We start from the raw sequence: 13,185 nt of genomic DNA on the forward strand, positions 1-13,185 counted from the left end.
AGGAAAACTGTTATCTTAAAAATCCAAGTGGGAAAAAAATGGAGCCATCAAGGTCCCTAAGGAGAACTAGAACATTGAGAGCAATTTTTCTTTGAGTGAAGGTGGGATATTTATCTACGTTGAAAAAAATATGGACTTATATGTAAATAACAGTATTTGTAGATGATGGTGAAGAAAGAATTTCCCTTTTAAGGGATTCTATTGCTTTTATATATTTGGGGGAATAACACTGCACATTAGAGGTTGATGACAATTGCTGGACTCTGGAGAAAAGCAGAAATAGAACGAGATGATGAATCCCAATAATATGAAAACAAACAAACAAACAAACAAACAAAACTACAACCATCCCTCAATTCCTTATATTCCTAAATATATCCTGTTCAGTAGATATAACGTTACTCGTATGCATATTTTCAGAGCTGATCATTTGACTCTGGAAAATAATTCCTGTTTATTTCCCTGGGAAAGACTTCCTCTCCTGCTCCCTGATACTCTCAGTTGTCCATAGTTACCTGTTTGGGGTTGAGGTCTTGTGGGCTTTTCTCCATCCATTTTGGCATGTTCAGTGGTGTCATCCTTGCCTGGTTCACATCCAAGAAGTCATGTTTGTGAAAATTTTGGGGGGTATATTCTGACATAACTAGGAGACACAATTTCACTGCAAACTCCCTGATCCTCTGGCTTTTACAATCTTTCTGGCCCCAATCCAACAGTGTTCCCCCAGCCTTAGCTGCACACTTATTCTGTAGATGTAACCATTGGGACAGGGCTCCACAAGTCTGCCTTTTGACCAGTTGTGGTTTTCTGTAGTGTGCTCTGTGTCTGCTGTATTCCCTTTATGAGGGGTGAAAACAATATTCATTTGAGGGTATCATTATAGTTATAGATGTTTATATACAGTTGGTAGGAATTGTGTTGGTTTAGTAAATTAGTGGTTGCAGATGCTCTTCTAATAATCATGGCTTGAGTATCACTGAGCAGATTTTTAAAAAGTCTTTGTTACTTCTGTTGTATGTGTATGTGTGGTGGTGTGCCTGCATTGCACTTTGTGTGTATGGTGACTCAAGGAGCTGAAAAGGCTGTCGGATTGCCTTGATGTGAAGATACATAAGGCTTTTAGCTGCCAAATGGATACTGGGAACCAAATCTGGTCCTTCTGCAAAAGCAACACGTGTATTAAGCCACTAAGCCGACTTGCCAGGTCTTTGGTGGATCTATGTCTTATCTGTAGATATCCTTTAAACTAGGGTCACCAATATATTAATCTCATGAATTTCAACTCTACCTATAGTTGTATCTCTCTCTACTTTATAATAAGCAAAAGTTCCTCTCATTAGTTCTACAGCAGGAAGTTTGAAAACATTCTTCTTTCTTTTTTTTTAACTTTTTCACCTTTATTATTACTATTATTATTATTATTTAAAATTTATTCACATTCTATCATGGTTTTAGCTCCCTCCTTGATCTCCTCACTGTCCCACCCTCCTCTCCTCTTCCTCCCTTATCACTTTCCCCTAGTCCACTGATAGAGGAAGTCCTCCTCCCCTAATGTCTGACCCTAGTCTATCAGGATCCATCAAAACTACCTGGATCCTCTCCCTCTGTGGGCTGGCTAGGTTTCCCCTCCAGGGAGAAGTGATCAAGGAGCAGGCAACAGAGTTCATGTCAGAGGCTGTTGTTTTTCCTTTCCTTTCCCACATGAAGACTGAGCTGTCTATGGGCTACATCTGAGCAGGGGTCTAGGTCCTCTCTATGTATGGTCTTTGGTTGATGTATTAGTCTCTGCAGTAATTCCCTGGGCTCTGCTTATTTATGGCTTTGTTTGTCTCTTTGTGGGGCCCCTGTTTCCTCTGGGTCCTTCTCTATTCCCCTTCTTCCATAACACTAGAACGTTCATGATCAATCTATTCTAAAAATATAAAAACAAGGGCTGGATGATGGCTCAAAGGTTAAGAGCAATGGCTCCTTTTCTAAAGGTCCTGAGTTTAATTCACAGCAACCACATGGTTGATCATAACCACCTACAGAGATCTGACACCCTCTTCTGGCCTGCAGGTGTACATGGAGGCAGAACACAGGCTACATAATAACTAAATAATAAACAAACAAACAAACAAACAAATAAATCTTTAAAAACACTTATGATAAAGATACCAAGAAATATATGAAATTTGGAAGGAGGTTGAGACAGGGTTTCTTTATTTTGTGTAGTTCTTTATGTTCTAGTACTCAATAAGTAGGCCGGGCTAGCCTCAAACTCAGAGACTTGTCTGTGTCTGGCTTCCATGTACTAGATTTAAAGTTCTGTGTCACCTGCCCTGGCACAGATGGACGCATTTTTACTATTCTTTACTTTCCATGAAAAAAAAAAAAAGCCATATTTTTGAGATCTCGTTATTTCATTTAAGGAAGAAAACTACATATGTCTAACACTGATTTCCTTTTGTGTTTTGCTGTTATGGGGATAAAATGAAAGACTTTCGCATGACTTGTACGGTGTTATTTACAGGCCATGGCTCAGAAGGAAGATATGGAAGAGAGAATCACCACTCTGGAGAAGCGATACCTGAGTGCTCAGAGAGAATCTACCTCCATTCATGACATGAACGATAAACTGGAAAATGAGTTGGCCAACAAGGAAGCCATCTTGCGCCAGGTTCAGTCTCTCTATTTTGATTCTGTTTTGCCCAGTACATGTGTTCTCACCATTTAAGGTTATTTATTTATTTATTTTAGCAGGTGAGTAATCATATTCTAAAACTTAGAATAGTGCTAACTCATATGAATAACAATACTATATAACAATATATATAACATAACAATACTGTAACTATTGACTTTGAATTTAGATACGAAGCAGACCCTTGTATTACTTCTCTTAATTCTAGCCACCAGCTACTGGTTAGGTGCAGGTATTCTACTGAGTACTCTAAGGATCAAAGGCATAACTACTTCCCAAGGTTACAAACATGGTACACATCAGGGCTGGAATCATATCAGCTATCCTATCAGCTAGCTCTACAGCAAAAGAGACGGAGTTGCAGCATATAAGACAACTGTGGTCTCTCTTCTTATGTTAATGCAGTTTTAATGGAATCTACACAACTATTTAGTTGTTACTGGTTCTTCTTGTGTTACATCAGCACGGTGGAGGAATTGAACCAGAGACCATGTGACACACAATCCTAAAATACTCTGTGTCCTACACAGAAAATTTGTTTGTCCAATCTCAAGAGTGTGGACTTCTCTGCCACTGTCCTCCTTATCTTACTCAATTCTGAAACTAGGATTTTGAGCATGTTTATTTCTTGTGGTGGCAAACTAGAGTATCAATACTGAACTATATTTTATTTGTTCAAGTTCATACTCATTAGAAATTTATTTTGTTTGTTGTCAATGGTAAAATAGTTGCTATTTTATTGTACTGAATTTCAGAAATTGAAATTGACAACACATGAAATCATGATAACAGTCTTCACACAGCACAGTTACATATGATAATGGCTGTTTTTACAGCTACAAAAATAGCTGAGCACAAAGGCCATATGACTCGTTCCAGCTAATCTAACTCTTGACTGTCTAAATGGCACCTTTTTCATTCCCATTTCAGATGGAAGAAAAAAACAGGCAATTACAGGAGCGTCTTGAACTGGCTGAGCAAAAGTTACAGCAGACTATGAGAAAAGCTGAAACTTTGCCTGAAGTTGAGGCTGAACTGGCTCAGAGAATTGCAGCCCTAACAAAGGTACTGCACTAGACACAAGTGGTGTGCCTATCTGTATTTGCAGAAATAACTGTCCATCCACGTGGAGTCTATAATTTTTCTCTTTATGCTATGTGAAAGTTATAGTAGTTGGATCTTTGTTATCTTTGTTCATTAACATTTTGATTCCTTATTGCATATGTCTTACTGACAGTGACTTGAATGATGCTACATGAGTAAGATCATATCCTTGCCAATTTTAACATTAACAAGAGATGCAAAATATCATGTTGTTGCTATAATAAATTTTCTAGAGGAGCTCAGTAGTTTTTCATATAATCATAACCATGGAGTTTAAAATATCAAGATATGTATATAAAGCAACATTTTAATCAGCTATGTGTAGTTGCTTGCTACAGAAACAATATAAGAAATATAATAACCGTTGATCCCAATTATATTGCACTACGGTGTACCTTGTTAGAAGAAGCAAGTTTAGAAGATACAGTCGAAAAAAAATAAGTCATAAAAATTACTTTTATAATTGTTTTCCTTCTGAAAGACAAGTGAAATCAGGAATAATATAGAGTATTGCGCTGTTTTTCCATAGTATGAACTGTACATTTTAAAACATTTATGTTATATAATATAAAGCTGTTCAAATAGAGCCATTTGAACTCTTAAGGACAAACAGAAATCACATCCATTTCATCTGAAAAGTCCTGGTTTTGTCACTGAATCATGTTTTACTTTTATGTCAGTTGGAAACTACACATGCATTTTGTATGTTCATATAACCACTGCAGTTCTTTAAGTTCTTTAGGCTACACAATGAATAGGTCCTGTTGCCATGAAAACTTGATAATAGGCATTACATTTTGATGATAGGTGTTATGCATACAGTTGGTGCAGTGGTGGAGATAGGGACACACACTCATCATCTAGACTAGAAAGGCAAAGAATGAGTCAACAATTTGATGATGTTCTTATGTGAAAATAAAGTATTTATATGAGAAATCAAAATCCAGACAGAGTTGAGCAGACCTGGAAAGTATGATATTTTGTGGTGATATTTAAAGTAATAGAGTACCATTTGATGAAACATTTTTCTTTTAGGGGAAGACTATTAAATTTAAATATTTCTATAACCATAGACCATACCTAAATCACTCTGGATAGGGCCTCAAAACTTAGCAGGAACAATCAGGCCACTGGAAAATATATCTTAAGTTGTATAATGCTACTCACACATACCAATATTATTATGCTTTTTCTTGCAAAATACTATAATGTAGATTAACACATAGATAGTTTCTCTGTAATTTGTACAAAGAGTTACCATGTTAAAATTTGCTATTGTGGGACTGAATAAGAAAGTAACTTAAAAACTGAGTAAAATAAACATCAGGAACAACTTTTTGAACTCAGACAAAAAACTCCATCAAAAGTATCATATAGAAGAAATTTTCTAAATTTGCAGGGTAGATGTTGATTTGACTGATGGTTGATTTTATTATGGTGACTGAAAAAAAGCCTGGTGACTGATGGACTGATTTATAGTCAAAGGCAGATGCCTATCCAGACATATATTATATAAGAATGAAAAATTAGTCCAGTGTCTGTGTAAATGGTGACTGTTGACACTGAAAAATGAAGTGTGAAACATTTAAGGTGGTTTTGCCCAGTAAGAAAATGTAAGCAACGCTCTGAGATACCACCGAAACACAGTGAACAGTGAGAGCCACAGACATTTTAACTGGACACAAGAGACACAAGAGACACTACAAGCACAAAATTATACCTTATCTTTGAACCTACTGTTCAACGTTAAAATTTTAGTTTGTGTAATCAGTGTCTTAAGGAAATTTGAATAAATTTCAAAATAATTCAATCTAACAAGTTGGAATTAATAATTGTTATTTTGTCTAAAATTTATTTGCACCTTAGTAGTCATTTTAACTTCATTACTTACGTTTCCAGTTAGATACTTTACATTGTTAATTAAATTTTATACAGCTGAAAAAATATATCAGTATTTATTTTACTGAACAAAATAACAAAATTTAGAATTTTTCCTAAAGAAATACATCTTATAATTCATTAAATCATTGCTACAAGTTATCCTTTGATAGCTTTATAATAAAATATAATTTAAAATGTATTAACAGATTTACATGGCTTTAAATGAAATAGTCCTAAATCATTATTTTATGATATAGAAACCCTAAACATTGACTCTGTTATTACTATCATCATCCCACAAATCTTCATCACTTTTATTAGGGTACACTTTTATTATTATACAAAAGGAATTACCATGGTGAATAAACTTCCTCAATCGGAGCTCTCTGAGTTTTCAATATTTCAGAAAGCATTTAGCATTTATTTTTAAATTCCTCTACTAGTGTGTAATTTATTCTTTGCTTCCCATCACTTTGGCTTCCGACAACTTCTCTAGTGACAATGTATTTCAGGTGTATATGACAGTTTTTATATTACTGAAGAGTGTTTTGTTTTGTAGATTCCTAACCACTAAAGTCATATCTGTTATCCTACAGTGAGTCCATAAGAACTGAGGATGACTCAGTTCCTCTGAACACTCTGACTTCAGCCATCTTGCCCTCATCATAGAATAACTCAGAATGGTCAGAGATACTCTAAATAATATTTCAATTTCCTTGAATTTCACTTCATAGTCAATATACTGTCATTATTATCAGTGGTCTTTTTCTTACTCTTTGTGCTATTGACTACTCTAAATTACGAAATGTCTACTTAGCTTAAGCCTCAGATTTCTTTCTCTTATGTTTTTAAATGATATTCCAGCAACTAATCAAGTATTTAATTGAATGTGTGTATTTATTTTTGTCTAGCTATAACTTCATTTTTAAGGTTTTCCTTTACTAACTCTATTCTTCATTCTGAATGTATTTACATTCTTCTCAATAATTTCTGTCATTATTTTGCTAAAATCTTTTAAATTTTTTATATTAGTTTATTTACTTTACATCCCATAGATGCCCCCTCCTCTCAGTCCCAGCACTTTCCCTCCTTCCCCTTCCCCTCTTTTTCCCCCAGAAATGGAAAGCCCCTTCACCCCACCCCTATTAACCTTCCCCAGCATATCAAGTCACAAGAGGACTGAGCATTTCTTCATCCCCTGTGGCTAAGAGCAAGACAGTCCTGCCAGGACGAAGTGCTCCAAAAGCAGACAATACAGTCCATGTTAGAACCAGCGCCCCCCATCCCTGCCCACTCGACAAGCACCCCATTTGAGACCAAGCTGCCCTTCGGTTACATGTGTGCAGGGGGCCTAGGTGCAGATCATGCATGTTTTGGTTGATGTCTCAGTCTCTGAAAGCCTCCATGTGACTGGGTTGGTTGTCTCTGTTGGTCTTCTTATGAGGTTCTTGTCCCCTCTAGATCCTTCCATCTTTCCCCAAAACTTCTCAAGACCCCCATAATTCTACCCCATGCTTGGCTGCAAATCCTAGCTCTGTCTGGCTGGAGCCTTCCAGAAGACAGCCAAGTTAGGCTCCTGTCAGCAGAAGTGAATGAACAGAGGGAAACTGGGCCGGAGGTGGAATGCAGAAAGAAACAAGGATGGGGTGGGGATCAGATGTGGGGAATATGGGGGTGAGAGGTGAGAGGGCTGGGGACAAGAAGAGAAACTGTAGAGGGGCATCTCGTGGTCAAGCTGGAGGCCTGCTGCAGCGTAGGCGCCTGGGAGGATATGGGTGTGATTCTAGCTTTTTTAACAGGGAGGGGACATGAAGACTGAAGTGACCACAGCCTAGCCAGGTAGGACTAGTGGAAGGAGGGGATCAACAACTTACCAACAGACCTGTGAACCCAAAATTGCCCTGCCTGCAAGAAGTGTAAGGATAAGGAGGGAGCAAAGATAGAAGGAAAATCCAAATAATAATTGGCCCAACCTGAGATCCACCCCAGGGTAGAGGGCAACCCCTGACACTAATAATGGCACTCTGCTTTTTTTGCTAAAATCTTAACTCATTTGAGATTTCCCTATGTCAAAGAGTGAAACCAAGGTAAACACCTTATGGGCAAATAGAAGATTCACTCTTTTCATTATTGGGCTTGTGTCAGCTGCTACAATTGTGCTGTGACAAGTCTAAGAGCAACACAGCACAGTAGTGTTGGGTAAAACTTCTGGTCTTAGAGATGATGACTGGATTTGTTGTTTGGATTATAGGACTGTGTTGTTTTTTTTAATCATCTAGCTAGAGATGCAAAGTAGGTAAAGCTTGTTTAAACCTTTTAGAAGGAATTCTCAATTAATGGCCATAAATAAAAATAAATTTGATCTGTTTTGCCTATAATTAACCATCAAAGATCACTCTGGACTCCCAATGTTATTATTTGTTGTACCTACTGTTTAATTAAAATCCAAATTTCCTCAAGTAGAACATAACTCTTCTCGAGTTTTATGAGGCATTTCATTCATTTCAGTACTAATGAAGCATTTCAGCAATAACATAATTTAGAAATGTCAGAACGTGTGTTTTGAATCTGAAGTGCATCTTCTGAATGGTTTTGCAAGTTCTTTAGTGAAGGAAAAAAGCATGAGAAGGTTTAAAAATGTTAAAGAACTTGTATTTTTTAAGGAGAAACTTCTAGAAGTTCACATATTCACAGCACTCTTCTGAATCAGTCACTTACTTATTTTTAATAACTTAAACCTGCATAAAATATACAGGCTCAATTACAAATTTAGGTCCCAGAATTCCAACAACTTATTCACCAATCATCTGTACTTTTCCTCGGTGGGACTTACAATTTCTAAACGGTATAGAAACAGATCGATAGAAAGATTGCATATAGAAGACCTTGGTTCAGGTCACAGCAATCAGATCCGTTAGCTTTCACTATCACCTGAAAACCCAGTTCCATTTATCTGCCACCCTCTTCCTACCTTCCACAACATTGCAGTCACACACGCTAACCCACACACAGAAGCACACATATGAATAAAATTTGAAACAATGAAAATAGTTAAATAATACAAACTTCATGTGCTTGTATTTGAAGATCATCGTAGGTTTCATTGTTTCTATTTGGAAACCTGTGTGTGACACTGGGGAGGAAACTGTGGTGATCCATATTTATAAAACCAATTTATGAGGGAAAATGCTCAGGATGAATGATAAAACATAACTTATACTAATACATCAGATTTGAAATGTTCATTGCCACTCCTTAGAGTAAATTGGAGTTTGTTGTACAAAGTAGAACAAATGTATATTAAACTTATTACTATTTCTTTTCAGTTACTGCATGCAATGTTTGCTTATAATCCTAAACTAGTTTAAAATAATTTTCACATATCAGAATGAGCCAATATAGTTAAAATTGTATTGCTGACATAATGTTTTGGTGTCATAATTATTTAACTTGTGATTATAATTAAAATCTTGATGTAGTATTGTAAGTACTTCTGCATAACATGCTAATACAATTCAGCTCTCAGCAAAGTGCCATGTGTTAACGCTACACTTGTGGTATCTTGACAACAAGACATGTAACTAATCCCAGCCCTAGACAATCATTAACTCACAAAGGCTCTGTGCTTCCTACTCACCCTGGGGAACTATTTTGTTTCCATAGCAACAAATTAATGTAGATACACTTTGGTGTGATCTTTAGTGTGATTTTTGAGCATTCAACAAAAGTTTCTTGTCCGCAAGACATTATTATCTCCTTATAAGCAGAGAAATTTTAATAAAAAAAAATTAAATTATGCTTGAGAATGAGACCATTGTGGCCTTGGGCAATGTGCATTGGGTACAGGAGTCATCTCTTACGTGGACCACTGTTGCTGAGCAAACTCAACCTTGCTTTAATTGAAGAACTTTTCTACTAACACATCCTGCAGCTTAGTTTTCCTTCTGAGGTCTGCATACGAGGCCTTATATACTCCAGATCCAAATACGAAATCCCTGAGTCATAGCAAAGAACCGTTTTCAATGTGGAAATGCAAGGTTTATATCAGTTTTTTTTTTTTCGAGTAACATGAAAAAACAAAAGACAAGTGACTACATATCTATCAGAGACATTCAAGTGTTTCATTTCTCAAAATTCCAGTTATTACATTATGTCATTTCCAGAGTTGCTTTAACTCATCCTGTACAGCGGTCCTTCACGGCCAGCTGTCACTAACCCTCCATACCTCAGGTTCACAGCTTTTTATTTGAGCATATCATTGTCTTCCATTTATAACCATTAACTGCATTATCTTCACTAGATACCAAAGTAGTTCTTTCTACATAAAGTTTTGTCGATTAAAGTATTGAATTTGCTGTCACTTTTATTTTAAGCATTCTGTACTATGTTCTGTTTGGTGTCAGTGTCTTTAGTTCTGATTTTTTCAATTTTGTCCCTCTCCTTTTCCTTGACTTGTTAGTCTGATCCAACCTCTTCTACCTCATCTGATGATTATCAATATGTTATGGAAGCTAAACTACAAGAAATGATCTCCATACGTAGGAAGGTAGTCCTACTGGACTTTACTTTCTATCGCTAAATAGAATCCATCTAAGTTTTTTTTTCTTTTTATTTATAAAAATTATGTTACTTTTATTTATTGATAATCGACCATCTGTGCAGTTCAGTGCTTCAGGGGCTTAAGACTGGACAGTGGCAGGTTTGTGTTCAAACCACGCACAGTCTGCATGTTACATCTGGCTGATTTCATTGCTCATAAATGACTCCAGTGTTTTGCTGATGCTTGGATGTTAACAGGCCTTTGTTAGCTGACACATTTCAAGCAATGCTGTTCAGCTGCCTGTTTAAAGAAAGTTTATTTTTTGGAAACTATGTTGGCAGTTGGTAGTAGCTTGCTTTACATTTTATTTCTGTTTATTGATATGGGAAGAATTAACTCATCTTACACTTTAGGTCTACTCTTCATATTTCTTGACAGGCTGAAGAGAGACATGGAAATATTGAAGAACGTATGAGACACTTAGAGGGTCAACTTGAAGAGAAGAATCAAGAACTTCAAAGAGTATGTATGAAGCTTTCAAAGAGTATGTATGAAGATTAAAACACCATTAGTGTTTTAATCAACAAACTGCATATCAAAGGAAAGCATACTTTTAATAATTTCTATTTATTTATTAATACAATTCATTCACTTTGTATCCCAGCTGTAGCCCTCCTCTCTTCTCTCTTGTCTCCTCCCAGCCTCACCCTCCCTCCCTCTTTTCCCCCTATGTCCCTTCCCTAGTCCACTGATAGGAGAGGTTCTCCTCCCCTACTATCTGATCCTAGGCTCTCAGGTCTCATTAGGACTGGTTGCATTGTAATTTAGAAGCTGTGCTTAAAATCATATGGTTATGTTCTAGCCATTTGAAAAAAACAGTTGCTACAAATTTAATAAAAAATTTGCATAAAATTATATTCAGCATAAAACCAACAAAATTATAAAATTAAGCTCGAACAGTTGTGAGTGTTTTTTTTTTCATGCCAACTATATTTTCTCTCTTTTTTTTTTAAATGTAAGGCTAGACAAAGAGAGAAAATGAATGAGGAACATAATAAAAGGTTATCTGATACTGTGGACAGGCTTCTGACAGAATCCAATGAGCGCCTACAACTTCACTTGAAGGAAAGAATGGCTGCCTTGGAAGAGAAGGTACGGTTGCAGACGGCGAGGGAAGCACTGGGGTGCTTCGCCATATTATCCAGGTTGCTGTTTCCTAGCCTGCTGCTCTCACTGTTTGTGTCAGGCATTCAACCTACCTTCCCTAGCCTAAGACCACAGTTTTAGGAAGTGAGTAAATGGTTTCAATAAGATGCTATAACATCATGTATTGAATGAGTAACTGCATGGCACATGATAAACATCATATATCAGTATGTTTGGAAGAAGCTAATGTATCAAAATATGCTGTGCTATGTAATAAAAAGTAATTAAAATTTTAATTACCTTCTTGTTTGTTAAATATACTAGAGAGAAAAATAAATAATGAGTATGGGTTTACTTGAGACTACTGTGTTAATCAGGTAGATTAAACAATGCTACCTGACAACTAACAACCCTGAGAGCCAACAATGAGAGAGGCCATGGCAGCAAGAGGAGTATTATTGCTAGCATTGGGGGGTTTGGGTATGTCTATTTTCAACTGCATTGTTTCAAGAAACTTGCTTCAGTCAGTCTGAAATTTGATTCACAATCATGTTTGTCACATTAGTAACTGGAACCTATCATACCAATTAGAATTGTTTTTTTTTTTTTTTTTTTTTTTTTTTTGGTTTTGAATGAGTGAGTTTATTGAGTGTGTGGCAAGCAAAAGGAAAAAGGGTGAATAGCAAGGAACAGATAGGCTGAAGCAGCAGATAGATAGCAAAACAGCATCAAATCGAGCACTCCAAGCCTAATTGTTAGAGCTGGTGGCCAACCTCAGAGCTAATCCAGAGGGTACAAATTATTTCAGAAATCTAAACAGAATTTCACTCACTCTCTTATTCAGGCATTTCCCATTGACATACAAGCAAGAAAAAACTAGGAAAATGTTTTAACAAAATATTAACAAATTTTGATTTGTTGACATATTAGGAGATCAAAGCATACTGCTCATAGTTGGCTAACAGTTGAATCGCTTATTTCCCATCTAAAATAAAGTTTGTGAAAAATCAGAGGGTAATATTTACGTTGTTTATCTATCCAAGTAGAGCAAAATAGCATTTCTCATTTAAATAATTTATTTTGCAAAATGTTGAGTGTCACTTTTGAAGATTTCAGTGGAACTTGGTTTCCATAGAAACCAGGAAAAAGATTTACCAAGGAAGTAGTCAGTAAGAGGCTCTAGAGTACTAGAGTATTCACATACATTTTAAATATTTTCAGCATATTGCATCTTTCTTTTTTCCATAGAATGTTTTGATTCAAGAATCAGAAACCTTCAGAAAAAATCTTGAAGAATCTCTACATGATAAGGTATTATGGAAGCCCACTTATCTTATTCTCATTGATGAATATATATTACAAAATAAGTATGATAAAAATAATTTTGTGTTAGATTTTAAAACAACTTTAACTTCTTATGTTTATAGCAAAGAATGCATTTAGGCAGAAATTGAGAAGTTTTTAGCATTAACTCACTGAATATTAGCACTCTGGAAACTCAACTAATTTTAGTTTTAAATTATTATTAATCAATATCTCCACTAATCAGTATGATCTTGCACTGGTTTGAACCTTATAGAAATAAAATTAAAAAAATGTTCTCTAAATTTTGTGATTTAAGGAGTTATCACTACAAAAACGTACTAAGCACCTATTATACAGTTACGTCATTAAATATTTCCTGGTATTATCTTATTTCTGAGGTGGTTGAGAATATGAGAGAAGACGCGTACTTTGCAAATAGTGATTCAGAATGGCAGAAACCAAGGGTCAGTCCAGTGAGCCACAGATGGTAGAGGTCATAGTACACTGATGATGTAAAGAGGCTTCA

The 13,185-nt window shown here is 36.0% G+C and overlaps 1 protein-coding gene across 27 annotated transcripts in view; it reads left to right on the plus strand.

The window, feature by feature from the left end:
- Nucleotides 1-13,185, plus strand: part of Ppfia2 (PTPRF interacting protein alpha 2) — a 513,258-nt gene that overhangs the window by 419,360 nt on the left and 80,713 nt on the right. For 16 of the 27 annotated variants that reach the window (XM_060377995.1, XM_060377996.1, XM_060377997.1 and 13 more), the window contains 5 exons: nt 2,513-2,659; nt 3,614-3,748; nt 10,647-10,730; nt 11,229-11,360; nt 12,603-12,665. In XM_060377995.1, the coding sequence (XP_060233978.1) occupies nt 2,513-2,659; nt 3,614-3,748; nt 10,647-10,730; nt 11,229-11,360; nt 12,603-12,665 (561 nt within the window). Of the gene's footprint in view, nt 1-2,512; nt 2,660-3,613; nt 3,749-10,127; nt 10,215-10,646; nt 10,731-11,228; nt 11,361-12,602; nt 12,666-13,185 lie in introns of all 27 variants that reach the window. The other 11 variants (XM_060377987.1, XM_060377984.1, XM_060377986.1 and 8 more) reach the window with 1 other exon arrangement.

The sequence above is a fragment of the Meriones unguiculatus genome, chromosome 2 (genome assembly GCF_030254825.1).
Source record: "Meriones unguiculatus strain TT.TT164.6M chromosome 2, Bangor_MerUng_6.1, whole genome shotgun sequence".
Taxonomy (NCBI): domain Eukaryota; kingdom Metazoa; phylum Chordata; class Mammalia; order Rodentia; family Muridae; genus Meriones; species Meriones unguiculatus.